This window comes from Lipophrys pholis (genome assembly GCF_963383615.2).
Source record: "Lipophrys pholis genome assembly, chromosome: 18".
Lineage (NCBI taxonomy): Eukaryota > Metazoa > Chordata > Actinopteri > Blenniiformes > Blenniidae > Lipophrys > Lipophrys pholis.
In genome coordinates, this window is record NC_137646.1 from 21,106,726 (window position 1) to 21,127,691 (window position 20,966).

Here is a 20,966-nt window from a genome sequence, read left to right on the forward strand (position 1 = left end):
ATTACTCTCTGTGGGATAAATAAAGTTGTCAGAACTGAACTGAAGTGTATTTTCTCTCATGCTCAGTTAATCATTTGATGATTTCAAAATAGTTATATTTCATATGAAAATAGATTGTTCACGGCTGTAGGGACAAATGCACGATACATTGTCAGAAGTATCCAGTTTAAATTAGGTAGGTCGGTCCTCGTAGGCTTGCAAACCTGTGTTTTGTGTGGAGAGTAGAAAAAGACTCATGGAACAGCCTGACGGATTCAAACGAGGCAAACAAAGGAATAAGTGGTATGAAAAATGTATTCTATATTCTGAAAAATCATCCTAAAAAACCTAATCTGATGTACATTACATTTTGTTCTAAAAATTCAATTCATTAGAAAATTATTCTATTTTATTTTAAGTTACTCTATTTTTGTAGTATTCATTTATTTATTTATTTATTTAATAAATAATTCCACAAGATAATATGTACTCAGAAACAATCCCCCCTTTGCTTTGATCTGTTATGTAACAATTTTGTATTTTCAACTTTAAAAAAAAAAAAAAAAAGAGTAAATGTTCGGCAGTCCATATCAGCGTTTAAGGAACTCAGCACTCAGAGATGATTTTAGAAAAGAGAGAGAAAAAATTCAGTCAAACTGTCACATTTATAGTCTCACTGCATGAAGAAGGCCAACAGTTAAAGAGCATTTGGCTGCACATCCCCACCCGCAGTTTCCTTATGCAGACTTATCTGTTATAAATGTGTAATCAATAGTTCTCCAAGACTGGAATAAAGCTCCCTGCAGGTCCTGCATAAGATATTAAACCTAATTGTTCTTGCTAAATAAGACTCCCCATGACAAGTGAACTGATCTTCAGGAGAAAAATTAGATGGGTAAATTCTGTCACATACTTGATCAAACTTTGCCACAGTGAACGTTGTCAAGATGTTAAGTTACTTATTTATTTAGGAATATCAGATAATTGGAAGTCATTTTTCAGTGTCTGCATATTGTTCAATATCGCTTTTCAAATAAATTTGACATCGGAGTGACACGTTGTGCAACATCTTTGGTGCAAGCAATTCTCCGATTCGCGTGGGGAAACAAGTGGCGCAAGACGTGGGAAACTTTCTCCGAGGCCCAGAGACGCCGCGCAGCCCGACCAGGACCAGGAACCAAGTCGTGTCCCAACTTGTTGTCAGAGCAAGAGAACGATCGACCGGAACCAAACCCCCACAGGTCCAGAAGAGGGAACAATGGGCGCCACTCGAAATGCATCGTCCAAGTTTCCCTCAGCCTCTTATGCAACTTTAGATTTCTGTCTCAATTTCAATATTTTAATAAGATAATAACATTTCATGCTACGAGAACTCAAATCTGAGAAAAAGGGAGAAAAACTATGCGTCTGTGTAATTTGAGTTAACTTCTACATTCACACATATTAGAAAGCAGAATCATAATTAGCTCAAAAGTTCCGTCTGACTTTGCCTGATGAAACGCATGATGTGTATTTCAGTGATCCCCTAAACAAGTCTGGCAGGTTTGTACTCATTAAAACTAACCAACCATCCACTTTTACAGCTGCCAGGAGCTAATGATCTCCAATTACTTCACGTGCTGGAGGCTGAGGATTTGCATACCACTGAAGTTTCAGCGTTTATTTCTCTTGAAGGACTGAGATGGTTCATCTTGTCGATCGCACCACAATTAAATTAAACAAATCCCACAATTCCTCAAATACATATACGTGTAAGAAAGTGTGCTTTTTTTTCCCAGTAGCGGAGATACAGGCAATGGCCGGCACTGTGTGCTGATCTGTTGTGGTCCGGAGCACCTGTCAGTAAATCCTACACCACCCCTGGGTGCCACAGTCTCTGTGATCAAAGTAAATTAACAGGTAATCAGATACAGACGCAAGCAGAAAAGCATGCACGCCCAGGCTATTCCCATAGGGGCTTTTTCTTTTTTTTTCCTCACTTGCATCACTCGACAGCAGGTTTGAGGTATGTGAGAGACACACACACACACACACACACACACACACACACACACACACACACACACACACACACACACACACACACACACACACACGCACACACACACACACACACACACACGCACACGCACACGCACACGCACACACAGAGAGGTGGGGGTGTGGATTGACGTATGATTTAATGAGTTGTCTTTTGGACAGTGTCACTTCGGTCAGGGGCACTGAGCATGAGCTGAGAGAGATCAGACTCCCCATGCATGACCGTGTGTGTGTGTGTGTGTGTGTGTGTGTGTGGTGTCATTGTGAGTCTGTCCGTGCCATTGCATGCCTCCGCGTCTTTTTTTCGGGACCGAACCCGACGGCCCGGCGGCGTGTCAGGTTAGGTGCACGTCCTATCCCTTAACTGTCATCTCCGCGCGCAAACCATGCAGCAAATTGATTGTACATAAAATGCAAATGCTGCTTTTACTGTCCTCGGCATGTTAATATTGAGAGTTTAACTGTAGGCATTGATTAAAGGAGACGGTGTTTCTTTGAGGTTTTGTGACATTGAGGATTACAAGGTTGGGTTGTCGGCGGCGGTGGAGGTTTCTGGATGCTGACTCGACGCTTGCTGGTCATTTGTTACTTGGGCTCTCAAGATGGTGAATCCCGGCAGAGCGGAAATTGTCAGATGCAAAATAAGACGCCAGGGTGGACGAATGTAAACATATTAGCATGCACGCGGACATGCTTCACTGCTGATGTACGTGCGCGTGTATGTGTGTGTTGTAATCTCAGTTGGAGGTCATTTGAAGAGCAAAGTCTCCAGATCCGACACCCGTCGGCCTCGTTGGCCTGCTCTAATTACAGTGCCGGGCTGTGCCACGCTGTGCCAAGAATGTGCCGTGCCGGGTCCAAGCCGCGCTCGCCTCATTCCTACCAGGGCACTGCAGCCGCCATAAACCAAACAAGGTCCCGATTAACACCCACCCACAGTTCAGACCAGAATCAAGCTGAAATACACCAGGAAGGGCACAATCGCCAGAAATATAAAAAAAATTTCATGATAATGGTGATTGATGTGGATCCAAAAAAGCTTTGCAGCGAAAACAAATGGCGGCAGGCTCCATAAATCAATTGTTAGGGATCGGAGGCACTGAAAGCCCACATTGATCATCACACAGGCCAAATGTTAGCATCTCCAAATCATTTATTCTGAGCACCGTTCATACACAACATCTGCTGCGCTGGCAGAGACGGAGGGCGGAACCAGCTACAGGACGACGGACGCCATCAACTGCTGGTAATTCCCAGTAAACAGGATGTTTGTGGGTCATAGATGGTTACAAGATGATTATCTTTTTAATTCCGGGGTCACATTAGGCACAATTTTATCTCGAGTGACGCAGTGCCACGACGGCCTTGAAATTTAAACTTTGAAGTTTTTCTTTGTTGAGTTGCAGAGTATACGTGATGAAAATGTGTATATGTTTGCAAAAACAGACAATAACTACATAAGTTTACCACAATCTTAACATAAAGTCAATTTTAATGATACCTTCTGTAGCAAAATACTACGAAATGTCCAAAAAAAAAAAAAAAAAAGACTTCTCCTATAGCTGTTGCATTCTGGGTGTTTTTACAAACTCACCCTGACAGCATGTCTTCGGGGGTTATGCTTGTTTGCATTTTTTTGCAACCAAATTTTGACAGTTTACTTGATTTGGCGAGCTGGATTGGAGTCTCTTGCGGGCGATTTTAAGAATCATTTGACACCCCTGCTCTATAATTTGAGGTATTTCATCCAAACTGGTGACATTGGGGTAATTACGTCAAGCTAGACCATCAAAACATTTAACATAACTATCTGGAACTCAAAGAATAATATTCTAATTTGGTGTCTAAATACAGGCCTCCACATTGAGCAACCTTTCGTGAGCGTCCATTGATTTTATAAAGGCGCTTTAAACACTCGCTGCCTTGTTACAGGTTGACTCACAGTTTAACAGTAGAACTGCTCATCCTTTTAATCTTTATTGTGTCCTTGTTGTTCTTGTTACTCTTCCTTTTAGTTGTTTGTTCTTTATTCTCACTGTCTTGGTTTTATCCGCACCGCCCTGCAGAGGCCGAGGGCAGCCAGTGTCGAAGCAGCAAAGTTACAAAAATGGCTTTAAAGTTTTCAAGCCCGAGGCTGAGCTATAAAACCGGGAGAAAGGTTACAATACTTTCCTCTCATGTCTTTTTAACACTGCCTCCAAACTCTATCCCACCTCATCATAGAGCACAATACATCAATCCTTTTTATAGGGAGTAATTGGTTATGTTTTGTTTCAAATATGAAGAATGTGTGCCTTGGTTCTTATTCCTATATCATCAGCCAAACATTACTAAAGTGGTTTGCCCTCTCGCCTCACAGTGAGTCTTTGCCTAGTTCGAGTCCGGTGAGGAGATCTTTCTCTGATATCCATTAGGTACTAGGAGTAAATTGGTGCAGATGTGTCTTTCTGTGTTTGCCCTGACCTGTCCAGAGTGTACCCTGCCTCTGCCAGTAGACAGCTGGGATCGGCTCCAGGCCCCCCCCGTGACCCTAAATTGGATATAGAAAGTGAATGACTTGATGGATTATCACCTACATTAAAGAATGTGTTGTTTGACCTTCATGGCCGCTTTTTTTGGCAACCTATTAAACCAAATGGCGATCCTATCCAACTTTTACAATGGGGGTAAAAAAGTTCAGTAATCCTACAGTCGTACTGCCGATCACATGAAAAGTCAGCATTGCAAGACTTAAGTCCTCACAATTAGACTGTTTAAAGTGTACCTGCGAGAGCAGATGAGGTGACTGTAGGGATCATTTCTCGCACTTTGGCAATCGACGCGCATCCCATTCGTTCCTGATCCGTGAACAATGGAAGCAGGGTTACGTAACATGGCAGCACAATACCCTGGTTATCTGTGCCATTGTAGCGTCCAGTGGCTAACTGGCTGGCCCGGAGACAAGATGATTAGACACAGTGGAAAATACAGCTAGTGAAGAGGGGGAGATCGGAAGCCAGAAAGAGAGAGAGAGAGAGAGAGACAGGTATAAGAAAGCCAGATGTCCTTGAGAAGATAAGTGTGTGTGTTCATCTGCGTGTGTGTGTGTGTGTACGTGATCATGTCTTTGTGAGAGCAGAGAGAGGGAGTGAGCTAAAGAGAAAGAGAACGAAAGAGAGAAATATAGTCCGTCTCGGTGTGGCCCGTTCGGAGTGTCCGGTCTGTGAGGCAGTAAATCGCCCCACTTCAGTGTGTGCTTTTCAGACGCTGGTGCACATTATTGATAAATCAGTGTGTGTTAATGAGAGGAACTGATGTGGCCTGATGAATCATGACACAACAATGAGCCCCGCACACAGACACACACACACACACACACACACACACACACACACACACACACACACACACACACACACACACACACACACACACACACACACACACACACACAACCAATTTGCAGTGGCTGGATGAACACTTGGCCCCTGCGCTGCAGTAACAACTCTGTGTTATTCTATCCTGTTAACAGACGAGAAGAGGGCCTCCACAGCAGCTCCAGCAGGCAGTCAGAGGACAACACAAGCTATTTTGGTTTCACTTTGATATCCAATAGGCGGCTTAACATCCTCATTAGATCATATCAGCCCCACACACAAATACACAAGCAGAAAGCCGCGGTTGGAATTATCTCGCTCCTACACTCCACCAAAATTATCCTGAAATCTCATCATTAGTTTGTGTTTGTTCTCGTGTGTGTGTGTGTGTGTGTGATTTATTAGCTTGTGCGTGGGTGTTTCTCTGTTTGCATTTATACATGTGGACATAATTCTCTCTATATGTGTTGCCCTGGCACTTGTAATTGCGGGTGTGCTCCGTGTGTATGTGTGTGTGCGCGCAGGGCAAGATGACCTTGTTATAAGCTGAGTGGGCTGTAGCGCTGGAGCATCATTAGTATGGGTTAGGTGAGGGTTAGAAGGTGTGTGTATGTGTGGAGGTGAGAGGGGGTGACACAGCGGGGGAGGGGTGGGTGGCGGGGGGGCAGTATAGAGGAGTGGAGGTATATGGGTCAGGTCGGGACATGCAAACACACATCACTCAGGTCATCCGTCACTTAGAAGGAGGTAGAGAGCAAATTTGGGGACACACACACTTTTATGCCTAAGCACACTTCCTCCTCTTCATCCTCCTCCTGCAATGGCCTCAAATGGCCCTTCGCAGGGAGGCGGGTCTGTCCAGCTACAACGAATTGATGCACTAAGCAGCCGCCGCTCTTTCTTTCACGTCTCCAAGCAAGTGCAGAGAAAACGGAGCGTCTTGAGTCATCACCAGTTTCTCAGGGGGAAGTGCTCCAGCATCCCAGACTGGAAATAGCGTGACCAAATTTTTAAACTGGGACACAGGACCTCCTGTGTGCTGACACATGTTCAGTCTCTAGGTGTTGATCCTTATTAAAGAGTTGTGCTGAAGTGGCTACCTTCAAGGAAACATGCTTGACACGACAAGACTGCATAATTAAACGAGCCCCAGTAACTCTGGTAAATTGGAGCACGTCTCTTCTGCAGCCCACCTACTTGTAAAACATGGCAATGTTGTGCTTTTAGCGTTTCCTATCCTCTCTTTGAGGATTTTCTGTGTGCTTTGTGCACTAGAAGAAGTTCATTTAGGATGTGGATTGTTTTCAAGTGAAAAGCGTTAAACTGTTATAGCAGAGTATCTGATAATTGCACTGATTTCATACTTCAAAATGCCTTATCTTCATATATGAACAAGAAAACCACGGCTTTTCTGAAATGTGGAGACCTGCACACGCACACCATAGTTGTAGTTATTGTGCACATGCATGGGAATACTACAACAACATTTTTTGAGTGGTTCTATAGGACAAGAAGGACAGCTTGAAGGGACTCGATTACCGATATTCGTACAGTTCTCTTCACGTGTGCTTGTGTGGTTGCAATACAAAGACATTACAACTAATTGCCCAGAGACGAAAACAACTGATTTTTTTTCAACATGTCGTCTGTTCTCATTTGCATATCGATCCATATGAAAATGCTGCTCTCAACTGCGCTACAAACAAAACTGGAAAAGACTACACCATTTTAAATCATTCTCATGTAAACAGGGCCAAAGTCTCGATAGGATTCAATCCTCCTTTCATCCATCTTTCCAGTCTGACTTAAGGTCACACCAGGGCACCTCGTTAAAAGCAGGGTATGCAATCAACAGGTCAACGGTCTATTAGACTGAGGAACTAAACATTCACAATTACATGGAATTTACACAAAAAGCTATTTTTTATTTATTGTTTTACTACACTGGAGTATTCAGGCAAAACCCACATATGTAGAGGAAGAAAACACACATGGAAAAGTTCCTGAAGCGACACGAGATCTTTTTGATCTGAGGTAACAGTGTAAACCTCAACACCTCAAAGCCTCTCAAAAACTCAAATACCGGCCAGGGTCTTTCTGTGTGGAGTTTGCACGTTCTCCCTGTGTGTGCACTGGTTTGCTCCGGTCTCCTCCGACAGTCCGAAAACATGCATGTGAAGTTAATTAGTGACCCTAAATCACCCTCGCCCATAGTTAACTGGGATTGGCTCCAGCGCCCCGCGACCCCCACACAGGATTAAGCTGTATAGAAGATGGATGGATGGGTTTGTAAAATGTCTGAAGGTGAGTTTGCGCTTGGCAGGTTCCACTCCTGCATTATTGCGGGTCTCTTCCGTTACCAAGTCGTAACGTTGGTTTGAAACATCCAAACAAATGCAACTCCATTAAAGTATAAACTTTGAACAAATCAAAGACATGCAAAGCAACCAGTCTCAGCTGGAAACAGGTATCTCACTTTCCTCTTTCCTGCCGCTGATTTTCATCAGTATGCACGCCAGAATAATAAACATTATTAACGCCTCGGGGCTCTGAAGAGATCTGTTTAGTTGTATCAGCATAAGTGTTATACCATGTGCACAAATTTGGATGAATCTGAAAACACTTTCTTAGCATCATCGTCTTTACTCGTGAAAGTGCTGGAATCCTGAAGTCTGAGCCTCACCTCTCCCTAACCCGTATTAACCCTGACCACTGACAAAACAATGGTGGATGACAGGGTGGTGTACGTGCTACAGAGACTTAATCTAATGTAATGTACGAAATGCAGATTGTTTCTGCTTCTATAACTTAAGTAAATTTCACTGTGGCAAAAAAAAGTGTCTTGTTTCGTATTGGACAATGTAAATGTCAGTAGAGACTGAAAACAGTCACTGTAATTGTTTCTGGAGTAGATTTTTATCAGAATTTCACTGATGATTTCCTGTTTTCCCTTTTTTTTTTGTCACTGGAGAAATCATACAGCCCAAGCCCGATGAATATGTATATATAGTTCAGGTAGTCTTAATGGACTTATAAGGAGATGACAAAACAAAAAACACATGAGAGGTTATGCTACTTGCTGTGTCTTCTCAAGACAATACAAATGTGATTATCCAGTGACATGAATTGGAAGCCCGTAAGAGTTTTGATGTTGTAATATATCATCGCGTTATCAGTTGTCTGCAGTGAAATCGGAACAGAATTCAAATTTATTGTCCCCAAGTGGCTCCTGCAGTCTTATTGCCGTCTTTATGGATTACAGAAACTGAATGAAGACCAAGGGAACAAAAACAACAGCATGACAATTCAGCCACTGGAAATCAAATGATGCCAGTAGAAACAATGGAAGGTAGTTGAAGTGAATCGAGCTGTAAGCAGGTCGCTCTGATGTCCTGCCAGGAGGAGGAGGAGGAGGAGGAGGAGGAGAAGGAGAAGAAGGAGAAGGAGGAGAAGGAGGAGAAGGAGGAGAAGGAGGAGAAGGACAAGGTGGACGCCATAGCTTGAGAATATTCTCTTTGTTTATTCCTTGCCAGGGGTCAACCAAGGCCCGGGGCTGAGGCTTATAGGAGGCAGTGAGGAACTCACACATGCTGAGTTGTGACACTCACACACGCCTGACCAGGGGTCAGCAGTGTCCTCCGTGTGTTTAACACACATGTGCACGCATGGGGGAGACTCCTTAAGGGAATGATGAAGACGCTCGTCTCCACACTGGCTGCTTAACACAGACCGCTGAAAATCACAGCCGGGAATGGGTCAGGATAGTAATGCGTCCCTAACCACAGCCGCCATACTTCGTCCCCACGATTAACATAATAAATCCATAAGGGTGTGAGGAGCCGTGAAGCCATTAGGATGGAAATGGCTTCAAACAATGGCCGTGGCACACGCGGCGGCCTTTTCCCAAAGAGCTGGCGCTGCCACGACCTGTCCAACATATTTTACAACCGCAATTACAATATAGAGAGCGGCCGCCTCTACGGCAGATGCTGCTTCCCACGTTAGAGGTTCCCCACGTAATTATCATGATGAACTTGGCAGGCTGGGGTAATAAATATCACCGAAGGCGCGCGCACACACATGCACTTGCACGAGACTGAAAGGAACACACATCAGACTGTAAGTGGATGATCGGGCGGGGAGGAAACACACACATACACACACACACACACAAGCTGGTGAGGTAAGGACAAGCAGATTCGGAGTATGTACACACTCAGCTCAGATTGGTTTCAGTTCTCAGGCTATGTTTTAACGATCTGAAGAGAGGCACATTCAGGAGGTCTGTCCTGATCTAACTTTTCAGGATTGAATGAAGGAGTTAATCTTAATACACTCAAAGGCATTTAAGATCTTAAAAGCAACTTTGATTGAACTTCTTCACCTGTCATTTGCCCTATGAGGCAACCAGTCCAGGATGTAACCTGCCTTCATCCACAGTCTGCTGGGATCAGCTTCAGCACTAGTCACCCTGAATTCGACAAAGTGGCGAAGAACATAAATGGATAGACAGCTCTCAACTATGTTTGTACTCCTAGTTGAATTTCTTTGCTCAGTCTTAATGATCCTCTCCTCTGATTTTCTGAGCATTGCACATATTTGTAAACCACAGAAAACATCCACTGGCCTTTTTTCTGCACGGACAATGCATTTTCGTGTTGAGTGAGTCCACAAGTCAATATCATTTGCAATGTGATAAAAACCAGTGGTTCACAGACAATCTTGTGATTGGAGATAGTTCTCAAATTGGAATGTCCATCTCACCAAATTTAAGCTGTTACCTTTTAGCTATTCAATAACCAATAGAAAGAAGTAAAGAAGTAGTAAAGATTGACTGTAGTGCTTAATTTTAATGTCTCATAGCATGAACACAAATATTCTTAAGTATTGTACGGTCTGCTCACATATAAATTGATGTTGAATCAAGTTTTTTAGATGCAAATTACACAATTTAGAAGAAAATAACATTTCGATAAGCTGTAAGGCATGCAATGTTGCAAAGCATTCAAATTTTAGCTCTGCAGAGGAAACCTACGCCAAAAATGTGTGTTTGTGAAGCAAGTAAATTAAGGAAAACAATTTGGTTGAACCAAAAGGGAAAATTTTCTGAATCGGTATTCCAAAGCATTATCAGTGTGGACTGGAACGTCTGCCATTTTTACAGTGCATATACCTCGTTTAGAAGCAAACAAAATAAAAATTACACATTTATACAATTAATCATGAGTGAGGTGAACATGAAATTTATATTACTTTTTACAATAAGAAGTGTGTCCAGACTTTATTGGCTCTGAATGTTTATTCAATTCTAAAAAGTTTTTTTTCTATCAATTTGTTCTTTTTTGCAGTTAACATTAGCAATTGTTAAGTTTCATGTTATTGCTACATTGTTATTATATCATTATTACATTCATATTTTACATTTTCTCCTATTATTTTATCAACTAATCACGTTGGTATTTGACTCTAACTTGAAAAGCCAATATTCTTTACACCTGACGAATTTCTGGCGGTGTTTAACTAGTATCCCAAAATGTTCTGGCTTTATCCGTTAGTCTGCTAAATATCATCAAAAGCTGTCATTCAATTTTGGAGTCATTATGTTAACAGACAACCTAACTAACCAATGTCTAAAGTAAATAATACACCTTTGAATGAGCCTACTTGAATCGAACATGACTACTCAGGTATATGTTATGGAGCCACTTGGTGCTACCTTGCAGGAGGTATAAGGGAGGTTTTTTTTTTTATTTGTTTAATGAATGCTTGTCATGATGAAGCCAGCACAGAAAAAAGCGAAAGCTCCAGCCAACACTATAGTAAAATATAACAACAAATACAAGGTGTGTTTTTCAAAACGCGTATAGGTAGTGACTACATTTGAGAGAAACAATGAAAGAAGAAGAAAGAATGTTTTCTTCAAGTACAACCTCTGATAAACCACTTCATTAAACTGCAAAAAGCCCTCAAGATATTTGGCCTACTCGTGCATCTTGTTTGTAGACCACTGGCCAACTCAAACCCCATGTGTGTGTTTCTAGTGCTCAGCCCTGCTTGTCCTCATCTAAATTTGGAAATGTATTTCTAATAGATCCAAACGGTTTTCAACAGCACAGATTCTCTGCAGATTCTTGTCTTGTGTGAAATCCATTCTACTCCAGCTTGTACTGTAGGAATCTATTGCCATATGCAACACAGACGCACACATTGCGCAATTCAAGAGTCATTGTCTCATTTAGCGCCAATTAATAATCCTACAACCACATTTAACATGCAAACACTCGAAGACAAATTAGGACACACTGTGTTTCTCCTAGCCTTCGGAGAAGCACGAGGAGAGTAATGGCCCCCAGAATGGCAAATGAGGCGCCTCTTGACATTTTTATATGACAGTAAATCACCGTTTGTATGAGCCAAATTCACAGTGGGCTTGCAGATTACCAGAGAGCGTGTGAATGTGTTGACATGCACCCCAACAAAGTCATCGCCACAGTTACAACATAGTGTAGATGCTTTCTGTGTTCAAAGACCTGCGTATCAACCTGGAATTGACTCTGTCCGTAGCTCGGCTGCCGTACATCCAGGACATGCTGTGTACAGCTAGCAGGAAGATGGGTTGGGATGTTTCCCAGATTCAGATTAAGTCCTGAACTCTGAAATTACAGGCTGCGGATGTTCTCTATTGAGGCTTTACAGTTGAGGATTAATCTGTAGTCTGGCAAGTCAACCATCAAAATCCAGTTATCCACTACAGGCAGAAAGCAGAGCAAAGAAGAGAAGACGGACCGGCTGCAGGAAGGAAAGAGAGAAACCAGAAAGACACAGATTTGAAAAAAGAAGGCCTTTGGAGGAACTCACCTGGTCTTTTTTCCATTTTTCTCCCTCGACTGCCACATAGTCGAACCTTTGATATTAATATTAGGATTTGCTTCTGGCAGAGCGACTTGTTGCTCTTCGGGCAGGGCTTGCGCTTGCTGGCGATCTGCCGGTTTGCTTGAGGGTCCTTGACCTCCCTGCGCTGGCGAATTAGGGAGCTGGCAAGGGCGGCCATCTTCCCAGAGCTGACCCTGCAGCCGCCTCACCAGCCTCTGGTGGCTCGGTGGCGCCCAGGTGTCGGGGGGTACCGTGGGCCACCCCCCTGCCCGCTCACCCAGGGCGACGGAGCACCGCTGAGGGGAGGGGTACAGAGCGGAGGAGGGGGGCTTCCAAGGATGGACCGAAGCAAAGGGTGTGGGAGAAGGGCAGGACGAGAGGGAGAGGAGGAGCAGACGATGGTAGAAAAGAAAGGTGGATCCTTTAAAAGCCCACCTGAATGTGACAGCTACAGCTTGGTGATGTTTGGCTACGTGACTGTTGGCTTTTAAATGTCCTTCTGATTTTCCCCTTCAGGTTGAGAGTCAGGTGCAGCCCCGATATGTCATCGATCCTTCACTGGGACAAGTCATGCTGTCATGCACCCAGATTCCGAGCTCTTTAAGCCAGCGTCCCCCTGAGTTCTCCGTCCCACTCTGAGAGTACTCCCAGCTCCGGTGAAGTTCAACTCAACCCCGTCCGGTAGGGAACTGAGCCCTTCGCTGCATTGTGAAAGCAGACCCGATACAAATATCACATTTAGCTCTCTTAACTTGCTTAGTCCTGCAGATCAAGCTCCAATCCAGAGAGATAGAAATTCTCCAAATGTCAACTGTCCAAAATCAAAAGCACTGTCGGGTCATTCCTTTCTGCCCATCACCTGTGAAATCTTTCCATCTGAGCAAGAGAAGTAGAAGAAGTAGGGACTGTCCGACCTGAGGTATCAGCTCCGCGAGCTGATGAAAGGATGCGGACGCTGCTGGACAGAGTGTGGCTTGCTTCCCCGCTGTCTTTCAGCCTCTCCTGGCATCAGCCTTGCATTTGCTTGCACCCTGAGAGAAGAAGGGGAGAAACACAGAGGCTTGATAAATCCGGCATTTCCCAGAGATAGAGGTGACATTCATGAACGAGAGAGCATGGGGATAGACAGCAGCAGAGAGAGAGAGAGAGAGAGAGAGAGGGAGAGAGAGAGAGAGAGAGAGAGAGAGTGAGAGAGAGTCTATCTATCCCCCCTATTGGATCGGGCTCTCCAACTCTCGCAGCTACGCGCTAAACCACAGCAGAGCGCAGCTCTGTGTCCTTCAGACACACATGCCACCTCGCAGTAGGGGGAACAAGGGATGAATGAATGGAGGGAGACAGAAAATAGGAAGGGAGGGAGGGAGGGGAGAAAGAGATGGGGTTGAAGGGGGAGAGGGAGAGAGGGGATGGTGGGGTGCCAGGTAGCAGTGCCTTACGGCGGGTGCCGTGATGCCGGCGCTCATTGCGAGAGTCTCCGTTGGAGGGTTACGAGGGTCCAGTCTGGTTCTGTTGACTCCAGTGTGTGTGTGTGTGTGGGTGTGTGTGAGAGAGACAGAGAGAGAGAGAGAGAGAGAGAGAGAGAGAGAGAGAGAGAGAGAGAGCGAGAGAGGGAGAGAGAGAGACAAAGTATGAGTCTCCAGAATAAAGCACCTCTCGGGCTCAGCGCACACGTGTGAAGGAGTGCATGCATGTGTCTGACAGAGCGACACAGTGGGAAGGTGTACGGGTGTGAGGGTGTGTGTGACAGAGACAGCACGTAAGTGTATGCATGTGTGTGTGTGTGTGTGTGTGTGTGTGTGTGTGTGTGTGTGTGTGTGTGTGTGTGTGTGTGTGTGTGTGAGACTCCCTCTCCCTCTTGTCCCTGTTCACAGTGCATTACTGAGTGAGCGCTGGCAGCGTGCTTCACACACCGCTCTCTCTTTTTCTCGCTCTCAAATCTATTTCCCTAAACCCTCCCCCTTTGCTCCTCTTCCTCCCTCCCTTTTCTCCTCCCTCTCCGTCACTCAGATCCCTCCTTCCACATCTGAAATTCAATGCCCCCTCCTCCTCCCCCCCGTGTCTGTACACCTATCACCTCTCCGGTATCGCGCCGGGTCAGGCATCGCCGGGACCGGCAGCGTGTCGATGATGGGGCGCTCCCTCCCTCCCTCCCTCCCCCCTTTTCTCTCCCCTACCACCTCTGAAGTGATGTTGGCTTAAAGAGACAAACTCAGAGAGGTTGTCAGTGCTACGTTCTCAACTATGACAAGGACGTATAGATGCCGTGACACAGCCTGAGTCAGTCGGGATTGAACGTCACTGCATCACCCATACATGAGTCACACACACTACAGGCTCCTTCACATGGTGTAAAGTCTTAGGGAGCCAAACAGAAGTAGTCACTTTATAAACAAAGGCATCTGCACCCGGACTTCAGTTGAATAATCTCCGTTGTACAGTAAAATCTGAGCAGGAGCCACTACAGGAAACTGTGATGAATGTTTTCAGTTGGAAGGTCACTCGTTCAATCATAATAGAGAGACGCAAACGAACACTGACTTCCTTAAGTGAGCAATCAATAGAATAGTTTCTGTCTTTCTAATATTTAAAATTTGGCGAGAAAGGTCAGTCAGTGGTTGCCAAAGCACGAGATACAGACTTATCTCTTACGTCTTTGCCCGACAAGTCAAATAAAATTTAGTTTTGTACCATTATAGAGGAAATAAACTAGAAATATTACATTCAAGAGATTGTTACAATCTGACAATCAACAAGTGAATTATTCAATGCATTATTTGGGGATTTTACTTATTCATGTGTCTGTTCTGGTCTTCCATACATGAGATAGTAAAATGGGGCAAAGGTATGTGAGCTCCTTAAATGAGTGCCGTCCCTATCAGTGTGTGAGTGGCTGAATGTCACTGATCATGTCAAAAAAACAGTGTTTTTTCATGTGACCTTCTTAACTGCATTGAAATTTCAACAAACAATGGTACAATATTGCAGTAATGTACATTTTTATAAAAGGTCAGTCATATTCCATAGACAGTAAAAGTCTTCTTATCTCAGGAACAAAGATTCATGAGAAAAAGTGCGTTAACTACCAACGTCCATTTGCAGCCCAGACTGATAACCAATTAGCTGCTCAGGTGAAGCGCATTAAACAGCATATAAATGTACCTGGAAATGTCACTTGGGCCCATTTAGACAAGCTTTCTCTTTAGTCATCCTGCAAACAACAGCAAACAGCTCAGTGGCTGCTCATGTAAAATAGTGTATAACATATTTGTTTACTACCTCAATTGTTGTGAGGAATTGTTTGTCTATACATCAAACCATGGCCCGCCCCAATTCAAAGGAAAGGGGGCAATTTTCTGTTGTAGGATTCTGTTCAAACATATAAAACATTTTACAACACAGGTGCCTTTCCAAGTGCGCAAAAGGATGAATAATTGGGATTCCGGTTGGATTTTAAGCCGTGTCTCGCTGTGAATGTGTATCTTGCATCAGTGAGTTTCTTCCTCTGCACATTCCCAGATGTCAGCGGTTAACTTGAGCTTTAGGTCCACCGCTACGGTCCACTCCGACACCCCTGTATATGTGATGGATCACCGGTGAATTTTGTAAAGGCATTGATAGTCACTGTGGAACAGGGCAAACCCTTTTATTTTCACTCTATGGGGAAAGATACAGTTTTGGTTTCAAATTTAACATTTCAAATATTGAAATCATCAGAGCCGCCATCAAATAATGGTAAATCAACAGTCACAATGCGAGAAGAAAAGTTCTTGTAATGGGAGAAATACCCAAGGAACTGAGTGCCATGAATTACGACTACCATTTAACACCTGACGGTGTGATCCCATATATAATAGTACCTTTCAATAAAACTATAAGTACTCCCAATTATATGATCTATATCCAAAACAGGTAAAAATATAATTGCACCTGTCTCACATCGGCATGTGATTGGACAGTGGTGAGCCAGTCAGCACTATTAACTCGTAGAATGTTGAGGGTTTGATTTTGGGAAAGGGATTTCTTCCAGGTTTGCGCGAGTTTCCAGCTCCAACACATGCATTCAAAGTTCTTTAGTGACATTGCTCAAGTTGGAGATGAATAGACAAACTACATCTGGAAATCTGACTGAAGAAAACGTGTCAGCTTCAACGATTGTAGTTGTTCTGTTGTTTCAATGAGATGATGATGTCAAAGCAAAGCAGTCTTTTGAGGTCTTTCAAAGGAAATTATTACAACAAGGGACACCAGCATCAGATTTAGCCTGCAGTTTAATCTTCAGAGAGTGCTGGTATTGCTTCTGACTTCAGCTGACTTCTCCAAACCTTCTCTGCTGGCCCACGTTCAAACTCCGATCAGCGAGGGTGAATTTATTAATGCCCAGCCTGAACGAGCTGGCAGCACGGCGTCGCTCTGTGGCCAGAGATGGAGCGATAACGCTACGCCAGTGAGTCACATCAAACCTAGACAATCGTCTTACCTTCATCCATCCATCCATCCATCCATCCATCCATCCATCCATCCATCCATCCATCCATCCATCCATCCATCCATCCATCCATCCATCCATCCATCCATCCATCCATCCATCCATCCATCCATCCATGATGTTCTTTCCCCATACACTTCCTGACTGAAGCGGCAGTTGAGTTAAACTGTTCCAAACAGCCGCCATCATCCACTCGATTGACTGTTTAATTGCGTATATGTGTTGAGTGCAGGTCGCCGTTGAGCCGAGCATACCTGATCGTTAACTTCGGTGATGTGCAGTGAGGCCCTTCAGGCTGTTCTTTCTCGCCATCCTTCCACTCCGATAATCTTTTTTTTTTTTTTACTAAGCTAGAGGACAGGCTGCTTGATGCAACCTTCAAATAAACAATCGTGTGGGTTAGAGATGAAACAATATAAAGTTAGATCCAGAAGAGATTGAAAAGTGTCCCTCTGACCAATCCAGTCGACAATATTAGATGTTGGGTTGAATTACCCAACGGTACGTATGAATAGTTAGAGATGATGCTCAAAACTTAAACTCACAGAGTCAAACTCATTTTACTTCAGGGTCCACAACAGACAAATTGATTTAAACTTTGATGGGCTGGATGATTAAACTAAATATCCTAGATTTTGGACAAAGGTTACAAGTACACAGTAATTTGTAAACAGCAGTTACTTCTTTTGAAAAGTTAATATTCTCTTTGTAATTCTTTCCCTTTGCAAGGTCATCTGGCGGGTTTTAGCCGTGGGTCATGTGTTTGACACCGCCGACTTAAACAATTAACTGTTAACTGCAAATTACACAAGGATCTGCTCCAAAAAGAGAAGTAAAAGTGACATTATTTTCCCATTTTTTGCGTGCTGAAAATTCTCCCTGAAATAATGTAAACCGTTTATGTCTTTTTAGTATAGATTAACTTCAAGCCAGACGGTATTCATTTCTACACGGTGAATTTCAACAGGGAGATTTTAACTAAACCCTGCTCCAACTGATCAACTGATTTACATCAGTGGAGACAGGACATCGCTGCTGATTATCTAAAAGAACAATAACAATAAAAAAAAAATGAACAAAGCAGGAAGAAAAAAAAACCACGGGAACAAAATAAGCCTGGCTAATGAAAACTAAACATTGATTTGTCTGGACTGAATCAATGGTAATCAAAACATCTGAAGTCAGTTTTGGGAGTAATAAGTTAACGCCAAATACGATTAGCGACGTTTGGTGACGGGGGTTTCCAGAGATAACGTCTCTCCTCAGCATGTGGTCCCCCGAGAAGGTAAATGTGAAAGGATAGTGGGATTCTGTGATTTGTAGGCAGACCTATCGCTGCTCTCTCTTTCTCTGTTTCTGCTGGCATTGTAGGGAACGAGGAAGAGAAAACCCTGCAGGATTTCCCCGGACACGCACACACACACACACACACACAGACACACACACACACACACACACACACACACACACACACACACACACACACACACACACACACACACACACACACACACACACACACACACGCACACCCCGCCATATTGCAGTTTCCTGAGCTGTTAAATAATTATCTCTCTTTCTCCCCGTGTCCTTCCCGCTCACTGCGCCATGGTCGTCTTTCCCCACCTATGCTTCCCCAAGGACGTCCCTCAGCCCTATAAAACCACCTACCCAGAACTTTATTCACAACCCATTGAAAGGAAAAAAAAAAAAGAAATTCTAAAATAATTTATAAACTCAATAGCTCTTTATATTTTTGCTGACTCGCCGAAAACTACAAATCAAAAATTAGCTTTTTGTGGTTGGAAAATTGTTATTAAAACTGAGCAAATATTCTCTATTTACTCAGACGCTGTGTAAAGTTTTGCGATTAGATAGCTCGCTCTGCATGTTTACAACTAATAATAATGCCATAAGTCATACGAAACAGTTTTTTGAAATCAGTGCCTGTATTTGCCATGGAGTGCTGAACCCCCACCGGCACAAAATTAAGTGTGACATTGAAGTCATTGAACATATTGGAGTCTTACAGCCAGATAATTCTGAAAAGATGCAACACGGGAGATGGTCTGTCACAACGTCAAAACTGCAAAACCTGAGAAGGAGTACAACACATAAAAAGGTCGACTGATAAAATCTGTGGGGAGACACCTGAGGGAAACAGCAGCCCCTCTGATAAATTAGACCGAACTAATACAATTACTTTACCACAGTGAGCAGTAAGTGATAGCTTGAGATCACTTCCATTATACATCAGTTTGTGCACAATGACCTGCTGTTGTTTTAAGGACTTACCCTGGACACTACCTTGAAGTCATTCGGTCCATGGGACTATCGGGGAGGATTTGTACTTTCTGAACATTGCTGTGGTGGTACACCGTGGCCCAGCATCCTCTAAAAGCAAACTGCTCAGGACGCATCCTTGAAATTAAGTGGATGATGGAAACCGTTTGGTGTGTGTGTGTGTGTGTGCGTGTGTGTGTGTGTGTGTGTGGGGGGGGGGGGGGGGGGGGGTTATAAAGATGCAGATGCTGGTGGATCGGAATGAAGACATCATTGGGCGCAAACTGGCCAAGGCACGGCAGGGCGAGTGCCAGGAGGGAGAAGGGAACTGCCAAGGAGACAAACAAAATATCCGGCCAAGACACAGAGCAACCGAATCAGAGGGACAATGAAGTAAAGAGGGATGGGAAGGGCGAAAGGAAGAAAACATGCCCTGAATCTATTTGTACATCTGTGTGTGTGTGTGTGTGTGTGTGTGTGTGTGTGTGTGTGTGTGTGTGTGTGTGTGTGTGTGTGTGTGTGTGTGTGTGTGTGTGTGTGTGTGTGTGTGTGTGTGTGTGTGTGTGTGTGTGTGTACTTGGTTAGAGACATTTCATGGAGTCTCAAGCTTCAATATTCTTTCACAACATTAAAACAAAATGCCATTTATCTTTAATCACATTGTAACAGCTATTATCGAGTCATCTAATGTCAGCGCTTAAGGTTTCCATGGTAACAATGATTATCTGCAACATGTGATCTCACTGGATCAGTGTGTTGATTCTCATCACCTGAGAGAAAATTCAAACTGTCAATGTGTAACACCACCGTTTGATATGAAGTTAATCGGAGGCCCACCTCCTCTCTGTTGCTCATCCTTGCCTCCGTTATCGTCCTCGTATGTTTCATCATGACGCATAAAACGTTGGGGAGTGAACATAAAGCATGAATGGGGCTGTTTTGTGTTGTTTTCCCTGAAACAGATGGAGGGCCTGTAGTTAAAAAGAAAAAAGAAAGACGATCCTGCAGTGTTTGCATGACTGATCACACGGTTGGTTGTTTCGCTTTGGGCCGCTCACTGATATTCTGCTTTCACTGATGCAGGGAGGGGCTACGAAATGCCATGGGAGCAATGGAGAGGGGGGGGGGGTTAGGAAAAAAAAAACAACCTATATTTAATGAAAATAATTGTAAACACTCAAAGCAAATTTATCCCAAGTTTACCAGCAATAGTGGAGGGATTTGCATGATCACATCTGAATATTCAACACGGAAAGGAAACATGATTCAGCGGCTTATTAAATGAAACGACTTTTGTTCGTCAGCTAGAGATCCAGCCAAGTTAGACTGCCAGTACTACTTTTAAGTTAATACGATTTATTACTCCGAGTTCAAATGTTGTCTACGCAAGTGGAGGTTTTTGTTTTACAAGTGCCATAAATAAGAGGGTAGTAGGGTGCAACATCTACTTTATTCTGATGGCGAACTGTAATAAACAGAAGACTTAGTGTAAAGAGGGTTCAGCCCCATGGCAGAATGAAGCGGAGGATAGGAAAGGGACTGGAAAAGTGTGTTTGCGTCTCGTCTTGAGCCAATCTTTAAAAAAAACATAGGTGAATAAAGTTTAGTGCGCGTACTAAACATAGACACTCAAACTTTTTTTTTTTTTTTTAATCAACCAAGTACTCAAAGTTTGACTTTTGCTCCTTTATGGAGGAGATCGTTTTCCAATCTCGGCCTGTTGAAGCATCCTTGAGCAAGATATCTAATCCTAAATTGTTCCTTAAGTGTGAGCAGCAGCCACCTTTGGTATGTGTGTGTGTGTGTGTGTGTGTGTGTGTGTGTGTGTGTGTGTGTGTGTGTGTGTGTGTGTGTGTGTGTGTGTGTGTGTGTGTGTGTGTGTGTGTGTGTGTGTGTGTGTGTGTGTGTGTGTGTGTGTGTGTTTGCTTGAATATGTGAGTGAAAAATGA

At 43.7% G+C, this 20,966-nt stretch overlaps 1 protein-coding gene across 1 annotated transcript in view; it reads right to left on the minus strand.

The window, feature by feature from the left end:
* fgf11a (fibroblast growth factor 11a) overlaps positions 1 to 13,279 on the minus strand; it is a 94,043-nt gene extending 80,764 nt beyond the window's left edge. Inside the window, exon 1 of the mRNA XM_080486206.1 lies at positions 12,234 to 13,279. Within this exon, the coding sequence (XP_080342332.1) occupies positions 12,234 to 12,426 (193 nt within the window). The 5' untranslated portion in view covers positions 12,427 to 13,279. The remainder of the gene's footprint in view (positions 1 to 12,233) is intronic.
* Between the last annotated feature and the right edge of the window lie 7,687 nt (positions 13,280 to 20,966).